The sequence below is a fragment of the Trachurus trachurus genome, assembly GCF_905171665.1.
Source record: "Trachurus trachurus genome assembly, chromosome: 19".
NCBI lineage: Eukaryota > Metazoa > Chordata > Actinopteri > Carangiformes > Carangidae > Trachurus > Trachurus trachurus.
In genome coordinates this window covers 19694156-19717131 of record NC_139913.1, presented here as the reverse complement: position 1 = coordinate 19717131, position 22976 = coordinate 19694156, and the positions used below count along the sequence as shown (strand labels likewise).

General features: G+C 40.9%; 1 protein-coding gene across 1 annotated transcript; it reads right to left on the bottom strand.

The window, feature by feature from the left end:
- Positions 1-11170: 11170 nt before the first annotated feature.
- On the bottom strand, positions 11171-22607 carry tex2l (testis expressed 2, like; the record flags this gene model as incomplete). The annotated part of the gene is made up of 11 exons (XM_083994004.1): positions 11171-11344; positions 11427-11547; positions 12643-12852; positions 13222-13359; positions 15132-15264; positions 15844-15943; positions 16032-16181; positions 16256-16539; positions 17640-17973; positions 18261-18461; positions 21219-22607. 11 exons carry the CDS (start codon positions 22605-22607, stop codon positions 11171-11173), a joined length of 3234 nt encoding a protein of 1077 aa, XP_083850130.1.
- Between the last annotated feature and the right edge of the window lie 369 nt (positions 22608-22976).

The following is a 22976-nucleotide window of genomic DNA, read 5'->3' as shown; positions in this document are numbered from 1 at the left end:
TCACTACTTTATGTTTCCCTCTTTCCTTTTTATTCCAGTTTGTAACAGAAATCTGTGTAGTTCTGTACTTTTAGATTTAAAAAAGATGAAAGAGAGGATGTATCATTACATTAATGTACCTTTCCTTTACTTTAACATTTACAGAAATACCTCACCTTTTAATGAATATTTAATACTACTTAGTTTCTCTTAATGTTAATGGACTTGGGGCTTCAACCTTGTAAAACCACAGTAAAGAACACTATCAGTCAGCGGTCTCAATAGGAAAGTGAAAGCCTTGTGATCAGATCTGACTAATGTGGTGAATGGGTTTGTACTACATATGACCTATTGCCTTGTGAGTGTCTAAGTTTAACATTAACTGGTCAATAAAACTGAAGTTTGCACTGACTATCTTGTGTCAAAGACAAGCGTGGGCAGGTAATTAAAACCTACTACAGTATGAAGGTTATCATCGGGTTTTTTACTCTTACTTTAACATGACCTAATTTACCCCTGGAGACAAATAAATTCTCAGTTTCTGATGTTTCTACAAATGTATGAAGTAAAAGAATACAGCCCTGAAAGTGGAATAGAAAAGAAAGAAGAAAAAAAATCCAGATAATGGAACTAGCACCGCAGATACAAACAATTTATTCTACACTTTTGGAAACACATTGCCTTTTTAGATAAGGATTTCTTCTTTTTCATCTAAGTACTTCTCATTTGGGGCCCATATTTGCATGTCCTTTTTGATTACAAAACAAGTCTAGGTGCTACTGTGAAAACTTCAAGGCCCTAACTCCACAAAGCAATGCAAACAGCCTGTATCCAGATGTGGAATTTCAGGGCTTGTGTAACTTTTTGTCATAACAAAGCAGTCACTGCTGTCAGCCATGCAGTAAGCCATGTCGACCTGGATTTACCATCCAGCCTCGTAGACTTTGGTTTCTCTGAGTGTTTGACCTGAAATCTACAGGTTTTCTCGATTGTTTACACACATTTTCTGAAAGCATGCCTCATACTCTCAGAGCTCTACACAGAAATCAAAAAACACACACACAATCCTGCAAAATCAAACTTTACATTCACAACAATGTTATTTCTTCTCAAAATGGTATTTTGTTTTCAAATGACACACAAACCATCATAAAAGACATTTAGAAGAACCAGTTAAACACTGATGTGCTCAATGGAAAACACTATGATAAATGGAAAACATTTCTTATCCGTTCAGGACAGTACATACATACATAAGTGTGAGAGAACACCTATAAGAACAGAACACACACATACATGGTAACAAATAAATTTTATTTTGCCCACAAAAACAATGTACACAGTGTACATCCCAACCAACACAAAGTTGCATATACAGTGGTCTACATACAACAGATCTCAGTCATTCATTTTGCAAAACTCGAAGCACAATTCTTGTGCAATAAAAAACAGCTGTCACTTTGATGAACTTCTGATGCATAATGGTAACAATAAGTGGCAAAACATGAACACAAATAAACCACACGTGTCATCCATCAAACAGAATGACTCAAAATTGATCACACTTGTTTCTCATGATGTGGAAACCAAAATAAACCACTTTAGAATACAAGAAGACAAACAGTGATCATTTCTAATGACATTCGGACTACTGCCATAGACCATGTTCTTGCGCATGGCATGACAATGAGGGAGGCCAAAGCATCAACCATCAATAGATTCTATTGTGTCCATAATCTGGAGATTTTAGACACCTGAGGGTTGCGTGAGAGAGAAGATGACAAACTATGTTACATAAGATGGTTCTTACGTTTCAAAGCCACAATGATCTCCTCTTATGTATATGGAAGACTCAAGAAGTGTCAAAATATGGAATAATATCAGAATGTATGTTTTTAAACACGCCCATGAGAAATGATTGATTTCCTATATTCTAAAATATTAGCTGAAAAAAGGCCAGATTTTATTCATCATTGTCACTTGTCTGTTGAAGGTCACATCTGAGTCATACATATCCAACATAGTGAGGAAGATATTGCAGGTTAAGCAGCAAATGTGTAATGGAAAAACATTTAGTAAAAACGCCACAACATTAAATTAAGACATCAAGTGAAATAATTTACCATCTAAATAAACATCCTTTTTTCTGCACTGGTGAAGATGCTTCCAACTTTTTTCTTACTTTATAAGATCATGTGGAAGCATTAAGTCTATCATTAAAGCTCTCAATTAAAACAACAACTCTGCAATTAATTCATACGCATACAATAATGAATGACTTGAGGTTTGTCGTCTGCCACTTAGAATCCAGGAGAACGGGTACTTCCTGTTAGAGCAGCTGTCAAAGAAGCACTGACGGGGCAACTTCATGGTTGCATTGCTCATCAAGAAAATTTAATCAGTTTCTGAACAGAACACTACAGCTGCTCTAATCTCTGTCATGACTCCATGATGGTCAGAGCTTCAAAGAGAAGACTATAGTGTTGGAGCTGAGTCTGACAGATGACATGAGATATGAAAGAAATCACTGACACACAAGACAGAGCCAGACAAGACAGAGTAACTGAACAGCTTATACTGTACATGTATTGTGGGTATAAACTGTGAACTCTACCACTGTTAAACTACTATTACTACTGTAAACTAATATAACAGTCTTAAGCAGATGTGCAATAAAGTAGGCTACATGGCAGTTATTGTAACACCGCTCGTGATGTAATGATAGTAAAATATTTTGACCTAGAATCGTTATGACACCTGTTATGCACCTTCTTTTGTTCAAGGTATCCCACAGAACCACACACCCATGCACAAACGCATATTTTCCAGTGTTTGTTTTTTTAAGATGGTTGGTGGTGTTTCGTTTTTGCCACAGCATACTGATTTATGCTGCTGCCTATGAAAACAAACAGAGTTCATTGGGTGTGTGGAGGAATTTTTTTTACTCTACTCACCCTCATGTCGACTAAGGGCTGGGAGAATTTTTAGAGTCCTCCGTGCCTTCTTGGAGTTACGGGTGGGGGTGGGGGGGGGGGGGGGGTCGGCGCATCAGTATTTGTCCATATAATGGTTGCGAATGGTGCTCATTTTTCTTCGTCCAAAAGGACACACCAAAAAACATCCAAATACAGACGAGCAGTATGGAGGTATTTGGATGTTTTTTGGTGTGTCTTTTTGGACGAAGAAAAGTGAGCACCATTCACAACCATTATATGGACAAATACTGCTGCGCGGACCCCCCCGTAACTCAGAGAAGGCATGGAGGACTCTGAAAATTCTCCCAGCCCTTAGTCTACATGAGGGTGAGTAGATAATGAGTGAAATTTGAATCTTGGGTGAACTATCCCTTTAAGTTTTCAACTTCACTCATTGCTCGTGGGAAACTGTTGAGTTAACCAATGTCTTCCCCGAAAAGCCCTATTCTTGATCATATTAACAGGATTTCCTATTATTTCCTGGTCACCACTTTGACCTTTGCACCACTCACTGTAACTTAACTATGAGCACTGCCATAAAAACTAGAAAGCGGGGGTGCTCTGAAAACTTTTGATTTTATGTTATTTTATCAATATAACATCATTTATTTTCTAAGCTAAAGGCTCGGGGTGGCAATTCTCCTCCAACAACCTTTGAAACCAGCTTTTCAAAAGGCCTTCACCTTAAGCCCAGATATTGAGATATCCTCCTGACACACACTTGACATCTTATCCAGCCATGACTAAACGCTGTAGTTTTGGTGTTGTGCTATAAATAGACTTCCTATTGTAAGTGAGGCTGGGTTTTTCTTCAGGGAGGCCACACTAACTCACGATTACACATGAATGAACTCTTTAACACATAACCAAAATAAGTGTCAGACCCCAGAGCTTCTTGCTTCTTTCATAACTATTATAATAGTGACAACCAAGAACTGTAACTATTCTGTTATATTATATTTTGTATTGTATGATTATTATTATATGCTTATGCACATTATCTGAGCAGCCTCATAATTTGCATTTGAGTTGCAGTTGCATCTCTACAAACAGTGGAGTTGTGTTTCTTTTCCTGAAGGTAACAATGGCAGTGCAGTGTCTTTTGTGTGTGTGTGTGTGTGTGTAATGGAACTGGCAATTACAATTGAGGGTTCCTGGATACAGTACATGTCAGACAGACACGTACACACACTTACACAGAAGCTGTTATATTCATAAAACTGATAGATAGGGATCTTGTATTGGCATCCCTTCCCATCAGCAGCTCACTGTTGACTAATTATTCACTGCACGTTTCCTTGTCTTTGAGCATAAACACAATAAATCCTCTCATGGGTGACGATGCCTCTCAAGGTGAATGGGGTGTTACTCACCAGCAACTTCTTGGTAAGAAATAAAGCCATTCCCACTTCCTTTTCCTCACACTATGATAAGATCACTTCTGTCATCAACTTTGTTTTTCTTTTAGAAGAACTGTGTTGATAGATGCCACTCTGACACTCAGTGACATGAACCATATAAGAATGGCCATGCAGAGATCATGACAGATAGTGAGTCATTGCAGAAACCCTTCTGCCTTGGGTGTGACAAGAGCCATTCCAAACAACCCCAAAGATCTCTGATGCTCTTTTGTCAGATGTGAACTATATTGTGTTTACTGATGAATCATCTCCTGGATTTAGAAGGAGATCATCTCCGTACTTTGATTGCTCTCCTATGGAAGTTCCATTATTGCGCAGGTTAAAAAATGTGCTCACCTTTCAGGTTCCTCCTTCCACCTCACTATTTGAGAAAAGGGTTTGTAAACCTGCAAGAAAGTGGCTACTGTAGAAACAGAAGGAGGGGGGGTCCAAATAAAAGCTGAATATTTACTCATCAGATGAAAACAGACTGATTCATATTTTCTTTAGTTTGCTGGGGACCAGACTTCAGCTGAAAACACAGTCTTGTCTTTTCCTTGTATTACAGCACAAAATCCCAACACATATTTTTGTTAGTCATTTAGAATTAAGCAAAAACATAAGCAATGCACAAAACAGCCCTCTTCTCCATCGCCATCAGGACGGAGTGGTGTGAATGCTTTGTGAAAATGTGGAGCACATAGTTCAGCACATAACACAACTTCAGCCTCACAGCTACAGAGCATTAGAAGTTGAACTAAATGCATTTCTCTTTGTGTTGATCCCACTCTGAGTGGAGAGTGATTCCTTGTTTCTAAGTTCACAGGGCTTGCAGCATGTCCACCGTTAGCATGTCCATCATTTGTGAAATTCACAGGGTGGGTAGAGAGCATCCCATATAAGGCTGGGACAAGGTGGTGAAATAACTGGACTGACTGGTTCAAGCAGCTTAACATTGCTGGTTCTCACAACCATACACACTGTACATACATGGAGAATGTTGCTGTGACACTTTGGAAACATCTATGCAGCTGCTCATTATTTACGTGGCAAATAACAATTAAAATGTATAAAGTCATTTCAGTAACGTGAGGCTTTGTTGTTATCACTCTGCAAATGCCACAGATGGGTTAGTAGAATGTAGGAATGAAAGAATGAAACTGATCCATACGCCCATTTTTTCTACACATTTCTCAAAGATGATTTTTCAAAACACTCTCAAACCTTCAGGAAAAAACTAAATTCACAAATTCAACCACCACCAGAAATCCTATAAGTCTATTATAGATCAGTTTTGCACATGTGTTGCGAAGCTCTAACTTCCATGGACACTCACAAGATCAGGTTCTTAGATCCCCAAATCACACAGACAGTAGGTGAGGTAAGGCACAAAAATATAAAAGCTTTATTAGAATTTCAATGCATACTTAAAAAATAGTTACACAATCCCACCTGCCCAAAAACGAATCTCCCGGCACACCCCCCGCTCCGCCAATCACCATGGTCCCCTGGAAGCCCTGTCCTGCGGCCGACCAATCAGCAACCAGTCCTAATATTTAGGCTCATCCATATCAGCTGTGAACAAAGTAGAGTACACACCACCCCCCACAGTCTCAACAGTCTCCATACTTCCTCAATGAATGAGCTCAAGTCCCAATCAGTATCCAGTCCATAACACATCAGTCCATAAAACAGTCACTTTCTCATTTCTTTACAAAGCATCAGTCTACTAGTGACACATGTTTAAATGTTTTGGAAAACAAACAAACAGGTAGGCTAATTCAGTTGCCAGGGGCCTGTTGTTCGAAACCTAGATAAGGGATTAAGCCGGGATATGTTGGTTATCCTGGCTGAATTTAGCCTCAAGTCGGTTGTTGGAAAGCTGGCTACCTTTATCCTGGTCAAGTTACTATGGTGATTTATTCTCTGCAGCTAGCCTGCTCCAGACCAGGCTAACAGCCAGGCTTAGTTGATTCTGTTGTCTTTATCTGTCAAGTCAGCAGTCACTCTGATCAGAAATCAATGTTTTATACAGTTATTCCATGTTCTTATGTACATATTGGCCTGATTTCTAAACAAACTAAATACATTTACAATAATCAAAAAACATGAAACATTTACAATATTTATTAGGTTTTTTTCTTTTCTTTTCTTTTCATAATTAGGCCTATTCATGTGCTTCTCACACTGAATCTTTGCATCTGCCAGCGCTCCCTGCTTCTTCAGATGCAGAGCATACAGATGTCTGACGGTTTGTGAAATCTGTAAAACACATTAGCACAGAATTGTGCACACTGTTCTTCAGTCAATACTCACTATTTTATTATCTGTGACCCATCTATGATATTTTCTATGACCACTAGTACTACATGGCTTCTCATAAAAAGCGATGGAGCAAAAATAGCAATAGATTTATTTTTATTTTTATAAAATATGTTACAAAATACAGTATATTGGCCTAAATATTGGTTGAGGGAAGAAAACAAGAATACAATTGTTTGAGCAGGCACCTTCCAAATAATTTATACACCTCATTTGAACATTGTTATCGGCAATTTATTGAAGCACCAGACTGCATAATGTTATTATACTTAATTAATTTTCACTTGTTGCACTTTTGGCCACTTCTATTTGTGCTGTATGATAAGAGATTTGTGCAATGTATCAACTTCCACTGCTCATCATTAAGGCAAAGTGCACAACTGTTAATTTGTGAAAGGAACTTAAAATTGTGATTATAATTTTGGATTACTTCCACATTCAATCAGTCCGCATTGTCTGCGCTCTCTCTGAGCTTTATGACAGCGGCTGTGCTTTTTTTTTTTTTTTTTTCTAAGAGGTGTGTCACCTTACGTCAAGATCCGCTGTTGATTGGAGGAAAGTAGCCACACCTGTCCTCTCATCAGTGAATCTGTGATCAATCTCTGTGGTCTACTGACGAGAGAATTAGTTACACCTGGCTTGACAAAGCCGCCCCTCCTCAGCCTGGCTCAGCGTTCCAACAACCAATTAAGCCAAGATGGACTTATGAGACTTTGTCCAACCTGGCTTTCCCACTTATCCTGGATATCTTTATTCTACTTTCGAACAACGGGCTGAAAAGTGAAGCTAAACTAGACATCCTTACTGTAATGAAATGAAAGTCAAAAGATATTTTCTCATTGTTCTAATCAATTAATGCCCTAAGGTTTGTTGTGGTTACAAAACAAACACGCCAAAAAGTTATGGTTACATAACAAACATAACAAAGAAGCATCCTGGGAATCAGGACTTGTGTGAATTGTTTTCTGTATAAATGTGTGTTAGCAGTTGTAAAAACTCACATGATTACTACATGTGCAGGTAGCACAAGCTTGATCTATTTCATCTATCTTTAGTTAATAAAAGAAAAAAAAAGTGTTCCCACAGGATGTTGTAAATTTTGTGCACTTACACCGCTCTAAACAGGGATTCCTTTAAAGCGAGTACTGAATTATCACAACCACAAATTTGCCTTATACTGTTTTAATCAGCTGGCTTTACTATATTTGCACACCTGATGAATATGGATGACGCTACATCAGATGATCCCCGTTGAGGCCTTTGTTATAAGTCTGAAGCGTAGACATGCTGACCTGGTCTGGAATGACGTAGGTACAGTATGTTCTGAATGCATGCGTCTAGGTTGTTAATGTGACTATAATTATGTGTTGTCATCATAGCATACTGTAGCTTGTCATCAATACCTCCACACCCTCTATTCATGTAGTTTGACTGATCGCTGTCCTGAGGTGTAATATGTGAAATAGGTCTTTGAAACTGCAGGTATTTCATAAAACAATCAGATATACCTACAGTATTATCAGCCTTTAATGGGAGTTATCATTCTCCTTCCTTTTCCCTGAAACTGCTGCTGCTTATCAGTGAAGGAAAACATCATTCTGGGATGGGCTGGAAAAACTCCCAACAGTGAAATGCCACTTTGCCCCATAGTAGAAAACGTTTTTGGTCTCAAATCTTCACCATCAGCACATACTGTATGTGTGACATAAATCATCAAGGAATTAAAACAATTCTAGATTAGAGTTTCATTAATCAATCATTCATCACTTGTTAGATGAAATGGGAGCAGATTTTCAGTTTCTGTTTTTGTCTACAACATATCTGGAGTGGGTTGGTTAATTTGTATAAAAGCAACGGTTCACCATTGTTGTCTATAGTAAGAAAAGCAATTGTTTGCAATTGTTTTAGGAGGGTAGAAGGTTTTCCTGTCGAACAGGTGCAGCACTCAGATCGTACATGGTGTCCTGTCAGCACACTCACTCACAAGCCTTCATGTTACATGAACTTGACTTGAGGGAGGCAGGACTGCACAAACTCACTCTGCATCATGCTGAGTCAAAGATCACTGAGGCAACCCAAAAGGAAACTCATTCAATTCATTAGCAGACCACGACAAATTCTTCTCCTTCAGGTCATCAGTCGCTGCCTTCTCCTCCCTCCTGCTCGTCTTCACAGCTTAGGATACGACACGTCCACTGATGATGTCAGGGTTCGCAGGGAAGAACCAACTATTTTTTGGTTCCCTTGAGAACCAACTTTTTCAGATTTCTAACCTGCTATTTTTTCAGGTCGGAAATCATGTTGAATGTTGGATATAATTTCATAATAATATCAAAAATGGCTTTGTTCAAAGTTGTTTATATATTTTACTATGTTGCTCATGCAATCTTATAAATGACTTTTTTTATTATCTCCACTTTGTGAATAATTACTCTCACTGTGACCTGAAATTTCTCTCAACAGTTGGAGACACAGGCTTGTCTAATGAACCATATAATACCATTAGGAACAAACTCCTCTAGCGATACGTGCCCACGCAAACAAGCTCACACTGACGCCTCCCACACACACTGTCACACGTCTTTCCCGTGTGATTTCAATTGATGCAACAGGCAGTTTTCTCCACTGCATTCTATCATCATTCTATCGAACTGTTTTCTCTCAGTCTTTTATGTCAGTGGTAGTGGTCTGTAATGGATGTGCACTGGCTACACTCATCTGGTGTTACTGCATTTCCATGCCCACATAGAATATGATAGACCATGTCTCTATATAAAGACTGATGCTGTTAGATATGCAAATAAACAGACATATACCATTATCACTTACATATATTCTGGGTATAAACTTGTAAAATACCTGAAACACCAAAAGAAAAATGGGTGTATATTTTAAAATATCTATATGGTGCATTTTACATGTCGTAAATATGTTATTGATTGATTCTGTAGTTAAGTGTATTGAAAATACATAAATGTCAACATAATGACAGGCTTTTGGATGTATATACTGTATGTCTACAATATATGCAAATATACATTAACATATATATTTGCACAGTGTATGTAATAGGTTTCACATATAAATTTCATACATTTCATGTATGAAATTCAATAGCGTATTTTGCAAATGAGTTTGCCCCTGAGTTTTATTCGATGACGAGACTAATCCAGCCTAAACCTTATTCAATATTCTCTTTTAGGAGCTTTTCAGTTTCAAGCTCACGCACGTGCTAAATTTATCCCTCGTTCTTACATTTGAATTTCATAGATTATTATGAGGATAACTCCTGAGGTGAATGAGTTGTGTTTTGTGAAACACATTCACTTCCTCTCCTGTTTAACAAAGCAGTACCAGTACCGTGACATCATAGATATATATACTGTCAGTATATATATCTATGCCGTGACATGATGTAGTCATGTCATCTCCACCTTCCTTTGTTAGTGATATTCAGATCATATAGGTGAGGTGGTCATGTTCGTCATTTTGACTGCATGTCTTTCAGCAAACCAGAAATTAACTTCCTGTGCATCTTGGCATTAAAACACAACCGTTGTCTTGTGTCTTGTCTGCTGCAGCAGCTGCTCAGCTCGGCCTGTAGGTGGCAGCTCTCCCCATTTCGCCTGTGGTCCAGCTGATGAAGATGCTGTTGATGATGACAGTAGTGTAATCTTTTTGTCAATCCTTGGTCATTCAGTTATCTAAAAGATGAAGCTATCGCCTAAAAATAATATATAATGCTCTAGTCCTTCAACAGATTACATTACAGTGAGTGGAGACAAACAAATGACAAACTATGGACTTTAGGGTGTTTGATTTGAGTATACTGTTTTGACACGTGTTTGGAGGTTTGCCATAAAGATATTCCAGTGATGAACAATGAAAGCAGTGTCAGCCCAGAAGCAGACACACCTCCGACCTTCTACAGAAAATTAATACACTTTTAGAATAAAACAGATGTAGTAAATTATTAGTTTGAACTACAGGTCCAGATTAATCAACAAAGTTAAATCTTGATATCAGTAATGTTGTGACTCATTGACTTTTTTATGAAGAGGCTTCACACGAATTCCTTCACACACGGAAGTGAAACTCTCCTAAAAGATTCACCAATATTTTAACTTTTGCAGTTTATTTTTTGAAAAGTGAGGATTTTAATTTAAAGTAAGAAGAGTTTTTTAAAATCTAATTTTAATAATGTCCATTATCTCATATCCAAAGTAATAGAGTTGTAAACATTAAAGCAGCAAATAAGTATAAATCCCACAGGGTCCATTCACATGTAAACATTAGCAAAAGGTATCACTTGTAGTTGTTTGTTATGATGTAATGTACAGTGCACTGCTCTGACAGTCTGACCACACCATCCTTAACTACACCTACAGCGCAACATGTAAGACCTTTACAGATTGAGATATAAACACAGAAACTTAGTCCACAGTCTGTGTGTAATAAAACCATTTTTATCCTCAGCTCTCCTTTAATCAGAGACTAGTCGGACTCTGGCCCGGAGATCTCCGGTGGGATCCTCTCTATAGAGTCTGTGGAGGAGCTCTGGGACTGAGGGGACTGAGGAGACAGATGCTGGGGGGCTTGAGGGTGGTCCACCCCAGAGTGCATCAAGGGTAAGTAGATGTCATCCATGTTTGGCAGCACGAACACTTTCTGGAGAGGACAAAGGCATGACGGTGAAGCTTGTGACGTGTGATTTAGAGAAAAAAACTGTGGGTGTTTCTGATTTCCCTACCTGGAACTCATCCTGCAGTTTCCTCTCAATCCACTCAGTCACATGACAGAAAGTCACCTCCCTCTCGCCCAGTTTGGGACGGACGTGCAGATCTAGTTTAGGTGGCACACAGAAGCTGTACCTGTACAGAGGAAATCACAATATGTTACTGATAGGAGGCATCTACAAAAATGAATTGTGATCAAAGTCGACGACATTTCAGTTCAGAAGAATAGAGGCGTGACGAGTGAGTCACACAGATAGTCACAAACACAACATGTTGCTAATGAACAGCATGATGAACATTGTTTGAGTGCAGTGCCAACACATCCGAATACAGTAGAGGTTTAAAATCTAAATTACCTTCACATTTTGTTTTTCAATGACAAATTTAACAGAATAGACAAATGAAACAAGCACAACATTTTAATGTGCCATATCTTCTATATTAATTATGTCTGAAACAGTATGTTTATAAACACAAGAAAAAGATTTAGAATAAAAACTACAGAACAAGAGACACTGTTCAATGTATTAGATTTCATACAATGATATGAAAAAGGAAAAGCTCCAGAGCAATAATTTATTATAGAATTTATAATAAATTATTGCTCTGGAGCTTTTATTGTATAATTTATAATAAATTATTGCTCTGGAGCTTTTGCTGGAGTGCGGACTTTTCCTTTTTCATATCATTGACTTCTTTTGTCTGGTACCCAGCGTTCAGACTTTGGGATGTGCGTGCTTTTTCGATTTTTTAGATTTCATACAAGCCTGTGGCACGACATGGAATTGGAATAGTCACTAAAAATATAACTATATATAACTCCTCATGTCAAAATATCAAGATGCACGTGTTCGATTGACTGTGACCCAGTAGTGGACCTTAGTTGCATATTTTGGGACAACTGACCTCCTTAATTATTGATCACATGATTATATGATTACATTCAGATCACTATTAAATTCCTTTATGGTCATGGATGGTAAAAACTCTCCAGATGCACTTTGAGGAATAAAAAAACTACTCCGGAGTATTCATCAGCATGAGGGTGAGTCAATAATGACTGAATGATGAATTTCATTTTTTGGTGAACTATTCCTTTAATGACCACAATTTTTTTTTTTTTTTTTTTGTCTTTAATCTGGTCTTTGGATGACTTCATGTTATGTCACAAAACTGAAACACAAGGCCTCCATACTTTTATGTCCCTACGTTCCAGCATTTTGTTCCTACCATATCCTGTCAGTAGGGGGTGGTGGGATGTTGACGACCAGAGTCCCTGACAGCTCCTGAACCTCCACAGTGAGCAGCAAGGGCGTGTTGGACATCTCCTCAAACTTCTTCTTAATGAACTCGTTCTCTGTCGCCTTCTGGAAATACTTGGATTTAGCGATTTTGTCCACAAATCTCAAAATCTTCCTTCCAGTCTTGCCACCCGCTGTCCTGTAAGAGAAGATTAGAGGAGAGGAGAGGAGAGGAGAGGAGAGGAGAGGAGAGGAGAGGAGAGGATGTCAGTAGATTTGGTATTCAGATGTGAATATTAAATTTGAGGAGAGCTGAGAGGCTGAAATGTAAACGACAGCTACAGCCATCTGGAGTGTGATGTCACCCCAGTTTATCATCTGCTTTAAAAAAAGTGAGGATTCACAACATGAAAGGGCAGAAGTAACACTAATGATGATGGATGTCTATGTTAATATGATTAGACTTATTTGTCACTCAACAGGAGCAGTTAACACATTTGTAATTTAAACAGTCAATCATTTGTGCTAAGGACACACATTGACACACACATAATAGATGGTACTCTACCCTTCAGCTGTAGGTGCAGATCCCTTCTCCCCCACCGGCCCCTGAGGCTCGGAGAGAAGCAGCTCCTCCTCATCAGATGACCCAGCACTGGAGGACTCCTCATCACTGTCCGCCAACACACTGAGGACAGGCCTGCAGCTGGGAGGATACACACACACTGTTACTGTTTCATTCCCACCCTAATACTGAATTTTTATTCATTCTGGCTTTAAAAAAGGGCAACGTTTAATAATACACATTTCACAAACAGATCGCAAATATGTTTTCTTATCTCCATGTAAAGCTTTAGATGTGCCGCAGCTTTTCCTGGGCTTTAAAGTAATCCCTCCCACAGTGGTTCTATGACAGGCAGCTCTACACTAATAAATGTAATGTGAGGCTCTGCGGTGTAGATCAGAGATAAGAGGGATCAGGAAACAAAAAGAGAGACGTGTTGGTATGTTTTTGTGTGTGCACATGAGTTGTCAGTGACTGCTTTGACATCAATTAAGCAAAGGGTTTAATCTTATTCCTGCTAAGGAAATAAATCAGACAATAGAACAAGACGCATAAAAGGCAGGAAGGAGGAAATATCATATAACGTGACCTAATTAAATGTGTTCCTCCAGTTTCTAATGACACAATTTATTGGGTGTGACGTTATTGGCTGCATTGTCACTGACTCTGTATTGCATTGTAGAGGAAAATATGACAGAGATCATTCTGAGGTTAGTCGAGTCTGAAATAAAACCATGTCCAGGATCATCTTAACATCAAATTTTGTATTACAGCAGAGTAAGTGGGTAGACCAGCATTAAAACATGAGCAGCAGCAGCCACAACTGTCAATATAAGCTGTGTTACTCCACTGCCTATACTACTGCCTCTTCTGTAGCAATGCCACAGGTGGGTAGGGACTTGCATTGTGGGTATTAAAAGGTTCTATCTTTTTAAAATTGGTTTCTCACTTCTATAAAACTGACCACTCGATGGAAGTGAAATATTAAATCACTGAATTACCCCTTTAATACAGTACATATGCATAATAGGACATAGCTGACTATGTTAGGCATAAATTGCCTCATGGCAATAAATAAAATGGTTGATTTTAAATAATTTTTAAATGAAATTGAGCAGTATCTTAATTTACTTCATTTGGTCATAAGGCTACCTAAATAAACATCAAGGAAATGTAAAATATCACTGTTTGTAAATGTAGATTTACATACTGAAAGACAGTTTTACACTCCTACCAATAAAAACTATATTTACATTACTCTTAAAGCAGAAGTGAGTGATCCGGTCGTTTTCGCTAATGCTGCGTTCCAGGCAGGCTTTTGAAATCGTAAATTACAGCTTCAAGTCACAACTTACGACTTTGTAGCGTTCCAGGCAACCCACTCGTGTTTTTCCGACCTGTTTTACCGGTGAAAGTCACTATAACGGCCACTCGTAACTTCCGACCGGTGAACTTGTACCAGATCGAACTGGTACCACTTCACGGTCGGAAAAATACGAGTTTCCTTGAACGCACCATAACAGTCCTCGTCGCTACGTCACCACATTCACGGCGTTCCTTGGCTGCACACACAGCCCTGCATGCCGTTCTCTCTCCTCATTGGATAAAAACTGTAGGATACGATAAATGTTTTCTCTTCGGCTCAGAGCAGAGCAGAGGGACTGAGAGACCCGTGTTTCAGTCCAAACACTCTATGTAAGTGATTGCTGTCGGAAGATATAACTATTTAAGACTTATATTAACACAAATATATCACTCACTTCTGCTTTAAATGTAAAGAGCGTAAAGATTTAGGAAACATTCATATAAGTGAAAGGGAAAAAAATGCTCCAAACTTCATTAAAACTTTTGACAAAGTTTGTAAATGTTTATGGTTTGATCAGATTTGTGTGTGTGGTTTGTGTAGTGCTAACCGTGGGCTACCCGATTCGGTCATATAGTCCGCGTCCTGGCCGCTCTCTTTGCCCAGTCTGGACAAGTTGAACTTGGTCTGCAGGGTCATCTGCAGGGCACCGGTGTAGACCATCTGCAGCTCCACCCACAGGCCTGCAGGGGGCGGCACTCAGAGGTCAACGCCACGCCGTCAAAATTAAGACAAAGCTCATGCACACCGCCCAATCTGGACGCACGCAGCTTAGTAGACAGATTAAACAGCTTTTACTGTGATGATCGAGGCTTGAAATTAAATTTATGATAAATTAAGACAGATCATAAATCCCCTTTGGAGACCGACACATGTGGACTGAGCAGGAGAATCAGACAGAAGCTGAAAACAGGATCACTTGTTGACTGGCAGTTGTGTAACAAGGAAAGTGGGTGGGAGAACCAGAGACTGACACACTTAAACTCCACCCGTCATTAGGAGTGTTGCCCGCCAGACTGGCAGATTTAAAACATACACACACACAGAGAGACACACACACACAAACACACACTCAAACCCAAATGCTCTAAATGTTGAAGGCCATGGCGTAATGACTCCTCTGCTCAGAGAGATTACAACAGGATAACAACGTCTGATCTGATGCTCTGCAGTACTCAGCTGTAATCACATGAGCAACAGGTCATCTTCTCAGTTATCTCCTGCTGTTACTGCGTGTGTGTGTCTTTGTGCGTCTTACTCACCTCTGTGGTTAACCTCTGGTCTGGAGGTAGCGGTGATAACTGGCATAGAACTGCCCATATCCAACTCAGTCAGAGTCAGCTCATTCATGAAATAAGGCAACTGAAAGAAAAGTTTAAAACACTATAAAACACAACATATTTACAGTTAATGCTATCTTTGATTTTTCAGTAGCTATAGTAACTTTTACCCTGATTTTGCTTAGCTTCTTTTGGATCTTGTGGGAAACGGCGTCAGCCCAGTGTTTCTCTCGCAGGAAGTCCCAGAAGATTCGACCAATCAGAGCGTTAGCCCACGCAGTCTGGCTCGTCCCAGGGTACTCGGCCAGATCACAGGTACACTGCAGGAAAAGACCCATGAATCAGAGCTGAGCAGGGACAGAACAGTATTATTCCATCTGCAAGCATGACTTACGTTTCCTTTGATGGTCGGGCTTGTCTCCATGCTGCTGGCTCCAGGGCTGGACAGGGGGGACATGTCCTCCATGACCAGGAGACGAGCCATGTAGCTGGAGTAGTCTGGCAGTGAAAGGCCCCTGGTGCTACTGGAGGTCTGACTGAGGGGGGCTGCAGGGGTGCAGGGGACCGGAGGGGTGCCGGGGGCGTCGTCATCGCTGCTGCCCACCCTGCTGGAGGCCATGCTGCTGCTGCTTGGGATGTTTCCTGAGGCACAAAGGCTCTGACCCGGTGCTGGATCACCTGGAGAGTCCAGGAAATATGGACATCTTGAGTGAAGTTACAACCAACAGTGTTACAATACAAGAGTTTCCTCAGTGGCTCATAAATGGACTATATCTACCAGCAGCTGCTTAGGTTAGCATGAAACTGAGAAGAGAGGGAAATGGCAAGCCTAGCCTAGCCTAGCCTAGCCTTCAAAACATTCAAATTCCAATTTGCCTACCAGTACCAGTACCAGTACCGTTAAAACCGAGTTTGCTTTAGAAACAGTTTCATTCCCACCGCAATAAATATCTTGAACTTTGAACGCTGAGAAACAAGCATGGCCCTATATGCAATTGTGATTGTATGTATGTTATATGTTTGGAACCTGTACCAATGAGCTGTTACTGGAAGCAAATTCCACCAGCCTGGCTGTGTGGTCATTAAAAGAATCAATCAATCATATATATAAAAGAATCAATCAATCAATCAAGTAATTGCACGATTGATTTTTCATTAATTGTCCCCCTATCGGTCACCTGACCCTCTCTTCACAGGTTTAAGCATCTATGAAGAGTCTATGGTTTGTTAACATTTGGGCAGATGCAGTCTAAACTAAGCTAGTAGACTGAAGAACGTATCTTAAACATTACCATGAGAGTTGTGAATGTTTTCATCCAACTCTCAAAAATATGGTTTCCAAAACTGTCAGCTGATTAGATCCCTAAATTTCATCCTCTTGCATGTCCTTCATAACTCTCCATCTATCCCCAGGAGTAGGCCTACGACACAGCAGCTGTTTCTGATAGTGTCCTCATATAATGCATTAAACAAGAATGCAGCAATGGAAAAATACAGTGTCACGATCAAATGGCAGATTATAACGAGCCTTTTCTTCCAACCCAGACGTTTTCTTCAAAATACTGTCTCCAGATTTTTTTTTTTTTCTCCTGATGATACCAATGCCCTGTCAGGTCACCAAACCACTGAAAGATCTGTGTGTTCCCTGGAAAAGGGATTGGCTTTGAAATGCAAAGAATTGGAGCATGTAATCCATAATCCACACACATACAGCATTTGTATAGATGCCTTATCTAGAAGGCTTCTCTTCCCTAATGCATTATTATCGTTTCTCATACCCGGTCTGGATACACATCTGCCAGGCCTCTGTCTGTCCCTGTCCTTTTCTCTCTCTGTATCCATGGACGCCAACAGGAAATGACGAAACCACTCCTCTTTCTCTCGCCCTGTGCGGCCGAATAGGTAAAGAGTGCTCTGAGGGTCGTGGGTGGGTTTAGAGGAACTTTGTTTTGGACTCGTGGGTTCAGCTCCTTGCTCCTCTCCCCGGATCTCCTCCCCCGATCTTCCTCCCTCATCCTCCTGGGTGTTAGCTGTCCTGGCCAGCTGGATGCAGATGGGATACTTTGGGTTCCACACCCTCTTCTGTGCCAATACAGATGGCAGCAGGAATACCTTTGGGACACAGAGACAGAGCTTTGTTGTGGCAAGGCAAAAGACAACTGTTAAATTGTAAATGCTGTCAGATGTCCTATTTATGAATTAGTAACCAATGCTGGGGAGTTTAGTCAATATTAGAATGTTTTTTTCCTCATTTACTCTATTTCAATAAGCTTTGGCATTGTGATCTATCTTGGATGATACAAAATGACCCAATGTTTTTCCTTCCTTTGTCCATCCCATTAAAAAATATAGTAGCCTTGGATACAGAAGGAACATTCTTTTGCAGGTGGGCATCATACCTTGCTCTTTGCAAGCTGAAAGCTGCGTGACTTGACGAAGGAAGCCTCATGAATTGTCTCGTCGTACGTGGCCCTGCGGCTGACGTTGGTACGTGGGGAGTCCAGACGGAGACAAGAGCCCTCCAGGGTGGCAAAGATGGAGTGAGTCAGAGCCGAATGGTAGGTTTCTGGGTCGTAATCATGAATCTCATTCATCCAGCCCTGGACCAACAGAAAGCTAGTGTTTATTTGAACCACCACACACAGTTTCAAGAGACATAATAAACACCTGATAATGAAATTGTTCCAGTCCTGAAAGTCACTCTATTTTGCTCTGTTTGTGATCAGCCTTGCAGAACAGAATAAATGTGAATGTAATGGTATGTTTGTTCAGCAATGGTTTCAGTGACATATTCAAGGACGCGGATCCAGACCATCAACCGGTAAATTAATCACTGTGGATTTCAGCATAAGTGAATTTTAACATATAATTGTGAGCAAATAGCAGTTGGGTCTGATGCTGGGATTTCAATAGAGTATCCAGTTAATGAAAATGGAATAAACAAAAACTCCTCTCATAAATGTAATGTACAGACAGGGAATTAGTTATTAAATATGACATAGTATTGTCAGAGAGTCAGACATGTGGTTTGGAAAATGTGGTCATTCGCTTGTACATCAACATACAGTATCTTAGCTAAGATAATGGATTACGTTACTTGCTGGGTTGTCTGCAACATAAATATTTTTTACAGCATACATTATTAGTCTATTTTAGATGAGTAATTTCATTATATTTCTGTATTTCATTTTGCCTTTGTCACACTTTGTGCTAAGCTAAGCTAACAAGCTCCTGCCTCTAGATACATTTTATAATCCACATGATATTGAGCTTCATAATTGAAATATTACCCCAAAAAAGAGCACATTTCCCCATCTCATATCTGGACTATTGTCAGCATAATGTAAGTTAGTGCAACTTGGAAGCTTTAGAACAGGACTTCATGTAGTGTGAAATACATGTAGAGGCATTTGTTGGGACACCTTTATGTTAGTTACATCCTGTCATACAGTCCTTGATGACCTAAGTGTGCCTGTAATCATACTGTCCTCATTCTGCCATCTGATTACCACATATCACAGACTGTGCAGCTCTGACACTTGCATCTTGACAGCCCACTGACTGAAACCAAACTGCTAACAACCAAACAGGGGAATTAGTTCAACGCTGTGACAGAAAACCGCCCATTTCCCACCACCACCACCGCCGTCACTCTCCAACTCTCAGCTGCTTTCAGCGCTGACAAATTACAACTTCCTCCTGCCTGTACCCTCCACTAATTGCCTCTGGAGCAGACAGTGTCTTGTGGTAGCTGTCCTCTCCAGTTGCCCCGTGTCAAGCTCAACCAAGAGGAGTACAGTAATTACCACTGCAGCTCCGGCACTTTTTACTGTTGAAAGTTTTAATTGCATTCTTGGAACCTTGATGTAGTTGCATGACACCTGCAGAAGCTTTAATCTGCGAAGGAACAAGTCAGCAGAGCCGCTTAAGTGACCTTGCCAACTTGACACTGCTCTGCTTTAGAAGAAATTAGAACAGCTGAAAACTAATTACAAGTATTGTTGTTGGAATCATGCTTTTTACTGTGCATTCAGGATTCGAACATCTCCATTAAGAAGGTTTTTCCACTGGATTTATACACTTGTAAAGGATACAGCCAGAGTAGCCTTCAGCTATGTTATTATTGCACAGTCAGAAAGATATTACATTTCAGTCTGTTTGAACCTTTTTCACTCAAAAGGCAATTTCTGAAAGAGCGCTCATATATGTCTCCATATACAGTATTTCACTGGATTTGAGCATAATTGACTGATGTGGTGAATACTAAAGCTCCTATTGACAAACTCTGGCTCTATAGTGACCATATAAATAAACTCAAGATAATCAATTTGAAAAGTTGGTGTATTGATGAAAATGAAATGCTGCACTGTGCAGAGGAAACGTACTCAGTGACTCCAAGTGTGACATACAAAAAGCATGTGACTTGCATGTCCACTGAAGCTCAGCTCCACTGAGGGGACAGAAAACTGTGGCAGATAGAAACCAGGTCACTGTGGAGTGATGACACAGAAACCTTCTAAAATAGATAGATGAAAAAAATAACAAAATATTATGTCCACATCATGGTTTTGTTTATTTGAGTTTCGAAAATGCTCTGAAATGAAGCATTCATTTGTTTTTTTGGGGGGAGTGATTTTTATAAAGTTGTGTAAAATTGAACATACTGAGACACTGATTCACTTGATACCACTACAGTTCAGAATTAGATGTAAATTCTGTATATTTGAGTTCTTTACCATTTGCAAAGATGAAATATTTACATCTGAATGTTTAACTAAGGTTCCTTAATCTCTTATTGCAATTTTCCTTTCTTTACATCAGTCCAAATCTTCCAGTTACTTTAGCAACATCAGATTTGGAGACAGGATGTGCTGTTGTTGTGAAGCAGACGAGTGTGGAGGACGGTAAAGGTGCTGCTTGAAAAGTAAATCTGTCTCCGACCAGCTGTTTCATCAAGATGATCCAAACCATCAGATCCTCACGCCACATACAGTACATCTGTCTCTTCAATAAGCTCCAGTAAGTTGTCACTTATTGTACCAAATCTTGTCTGTCTCTGGTTTAAAAGTATGGCTGCCAGATTTATAAACATCTTCTCTTGTTTGCTGCTTTTTTTTTTTTTTGCTAAAGCTTAAATAAGAAAAGGAGTAATAAGACAGATTTATGTGCGACTATTCCTTTAAAAGAGGAGTGAAAAGAAATAAAGTACTGTATGATGAATCCGTACGACAAACAGAAGTGATCTTTCTCAGATGTTATTTATGGAAGACTTGTTGAAAAATGTGTGAGTGTTGGAATGAGACAGAACAAGGTGTAAACAATGTGACAATTCCCGCCTTAATGACTCACTCATTTACCTTGAGGATGTCTGGCTCAGAGTTGAGAGCACCACCTGTCAGGATCACCTCCCCCAGCAGGGTCTGTTGTGGTCTGTGGGTCGGGGTTGGGCAGCGAGACCTGGAGGAGCCCATCCTTATGAGCAACAGTCCCAGCAAGAAGCCCAGCGCGAGTCCCAGAGCCAGACCAGAGAAGTACGGACTAAGAGGTAGGATGAAGTAGCCATAAGACAGCACAGCTACGCAGAATAAACTCATGCGTGGCAGAGGGTGAGGGGGATGAGGAAGAGGTGAAGCCTGAGCCAAGGAGGCCACCGGGACCTGAGACCCAGCAGGTGGTCTCCTCGTCTGCCTGTGTGTGTCAGTTGCTAATATTTGCATCACATCACCATCTGTACATATTTCCAGCTCCTCGTTATGTTGTCTGTTGTGATGCACGGGACAGGAGCTGCGGTGGATTCTCCCAAGATGTCTGACAGAAGGCCAGTCAAACACAGGCACATCAGCATCTGTTCTTTTGACGTTCCTCACAGGAGAGTCTGAAAGGACCGTGTCTGTGCTGCCTTCCCGTCCCAGACCTCTACAGCCGGCCTGTTGAGCCCCCTGGGCCTTACACTGGTGTTTGGGGCTGCCTGCGCTCTCCTCCCTCATGATTTTACTGAACATGTTGCTGAGAGGTTCGTGCACGGCCTCCGAGAGCTTCCTCTTGGTGTCCTCCAGCTCCATTTTGAAGAAGCCGCCCCTCAGACCCTCTGCGCTGGGGGAGAGCGCGCTCGGGGACGGGGGCGCGGTGCGCGAGTCCCCACTGATGCGGGTTTTTGGTTGGGTGAGCTGCTTCCACAGGTGCAGGTTGAGGCGGGAGTCCGATTTAGACTGGGACACCTCGGGCTCCGAGCGGGACACCTCCGTGGAGATCGACTTCACCAGGTTGAGAAGGGGCTTCGGTCGAAGGGTGGAGCCTTCTTTCAGCTCCAGCTCCGTGGAGAGAGACTTGACAAGGTTTGCAAGAGGCCGGCGGGTGGGCGAGGATGAGCCCGGAGAGAGGAAACTGGGGCCGGTCGTAGAGCAGTTCCCCAGAGAGCCAGGAGAAGACGGGGAGAGAGGGACGTGGAAAGCTTGGGTGTGCAGCCCTCTGTCATCCTCAACAGAAAGCTGCCTCTCCTTAGAGAGAGATATGGATGGGTAGTCCTCATCATGATCAAGGGAGAAGATTAGCTCACTGTCATCCAGGCTGTCCCACTCCCCCTCTGTCCCGGTCAACTGGATCACAATCCCTCGGGAGAGTTGCCTTTTGGATCCGTAGGAGGGCACTCCGACTGGGGAGAGTTTGTGGGGCTCCTGGGGAGGTCTCCCACCTCCTCCGTCTTTATCCTCACCTCTTCTTTCCCCATTTTTCTCATTCTCCGCCATCTCGTCGCTTTACATCGCCCAGCCAAGGCACCTACAAGTCACTGAATGGGAATAAATAATGAACACTGTCAGCTACATTATTAAGCCTCGGAGGCAGAACAAATACAAGCAGTGAGGGAATGAGCCGTGCAGGCAGAGAGGAAGGACATCTTTTCTACGCTTGTCCCTGATTTTCACAGAAAACTGCTTACCGGTGCCAAGTACGCATTAATGTGTGAATGTCGTGTAGTTCAGCTCTGAAGACTTGTGGGATTCTACATTAATCTGAAGACTAGTGAGCCCAAATCAGAGCCGAGTAAGCACCTCTCACATAGCTGTCGCTCCACATCCTAAACGACTCTGAGCCATGTAAAAATAGACAAGACAGAC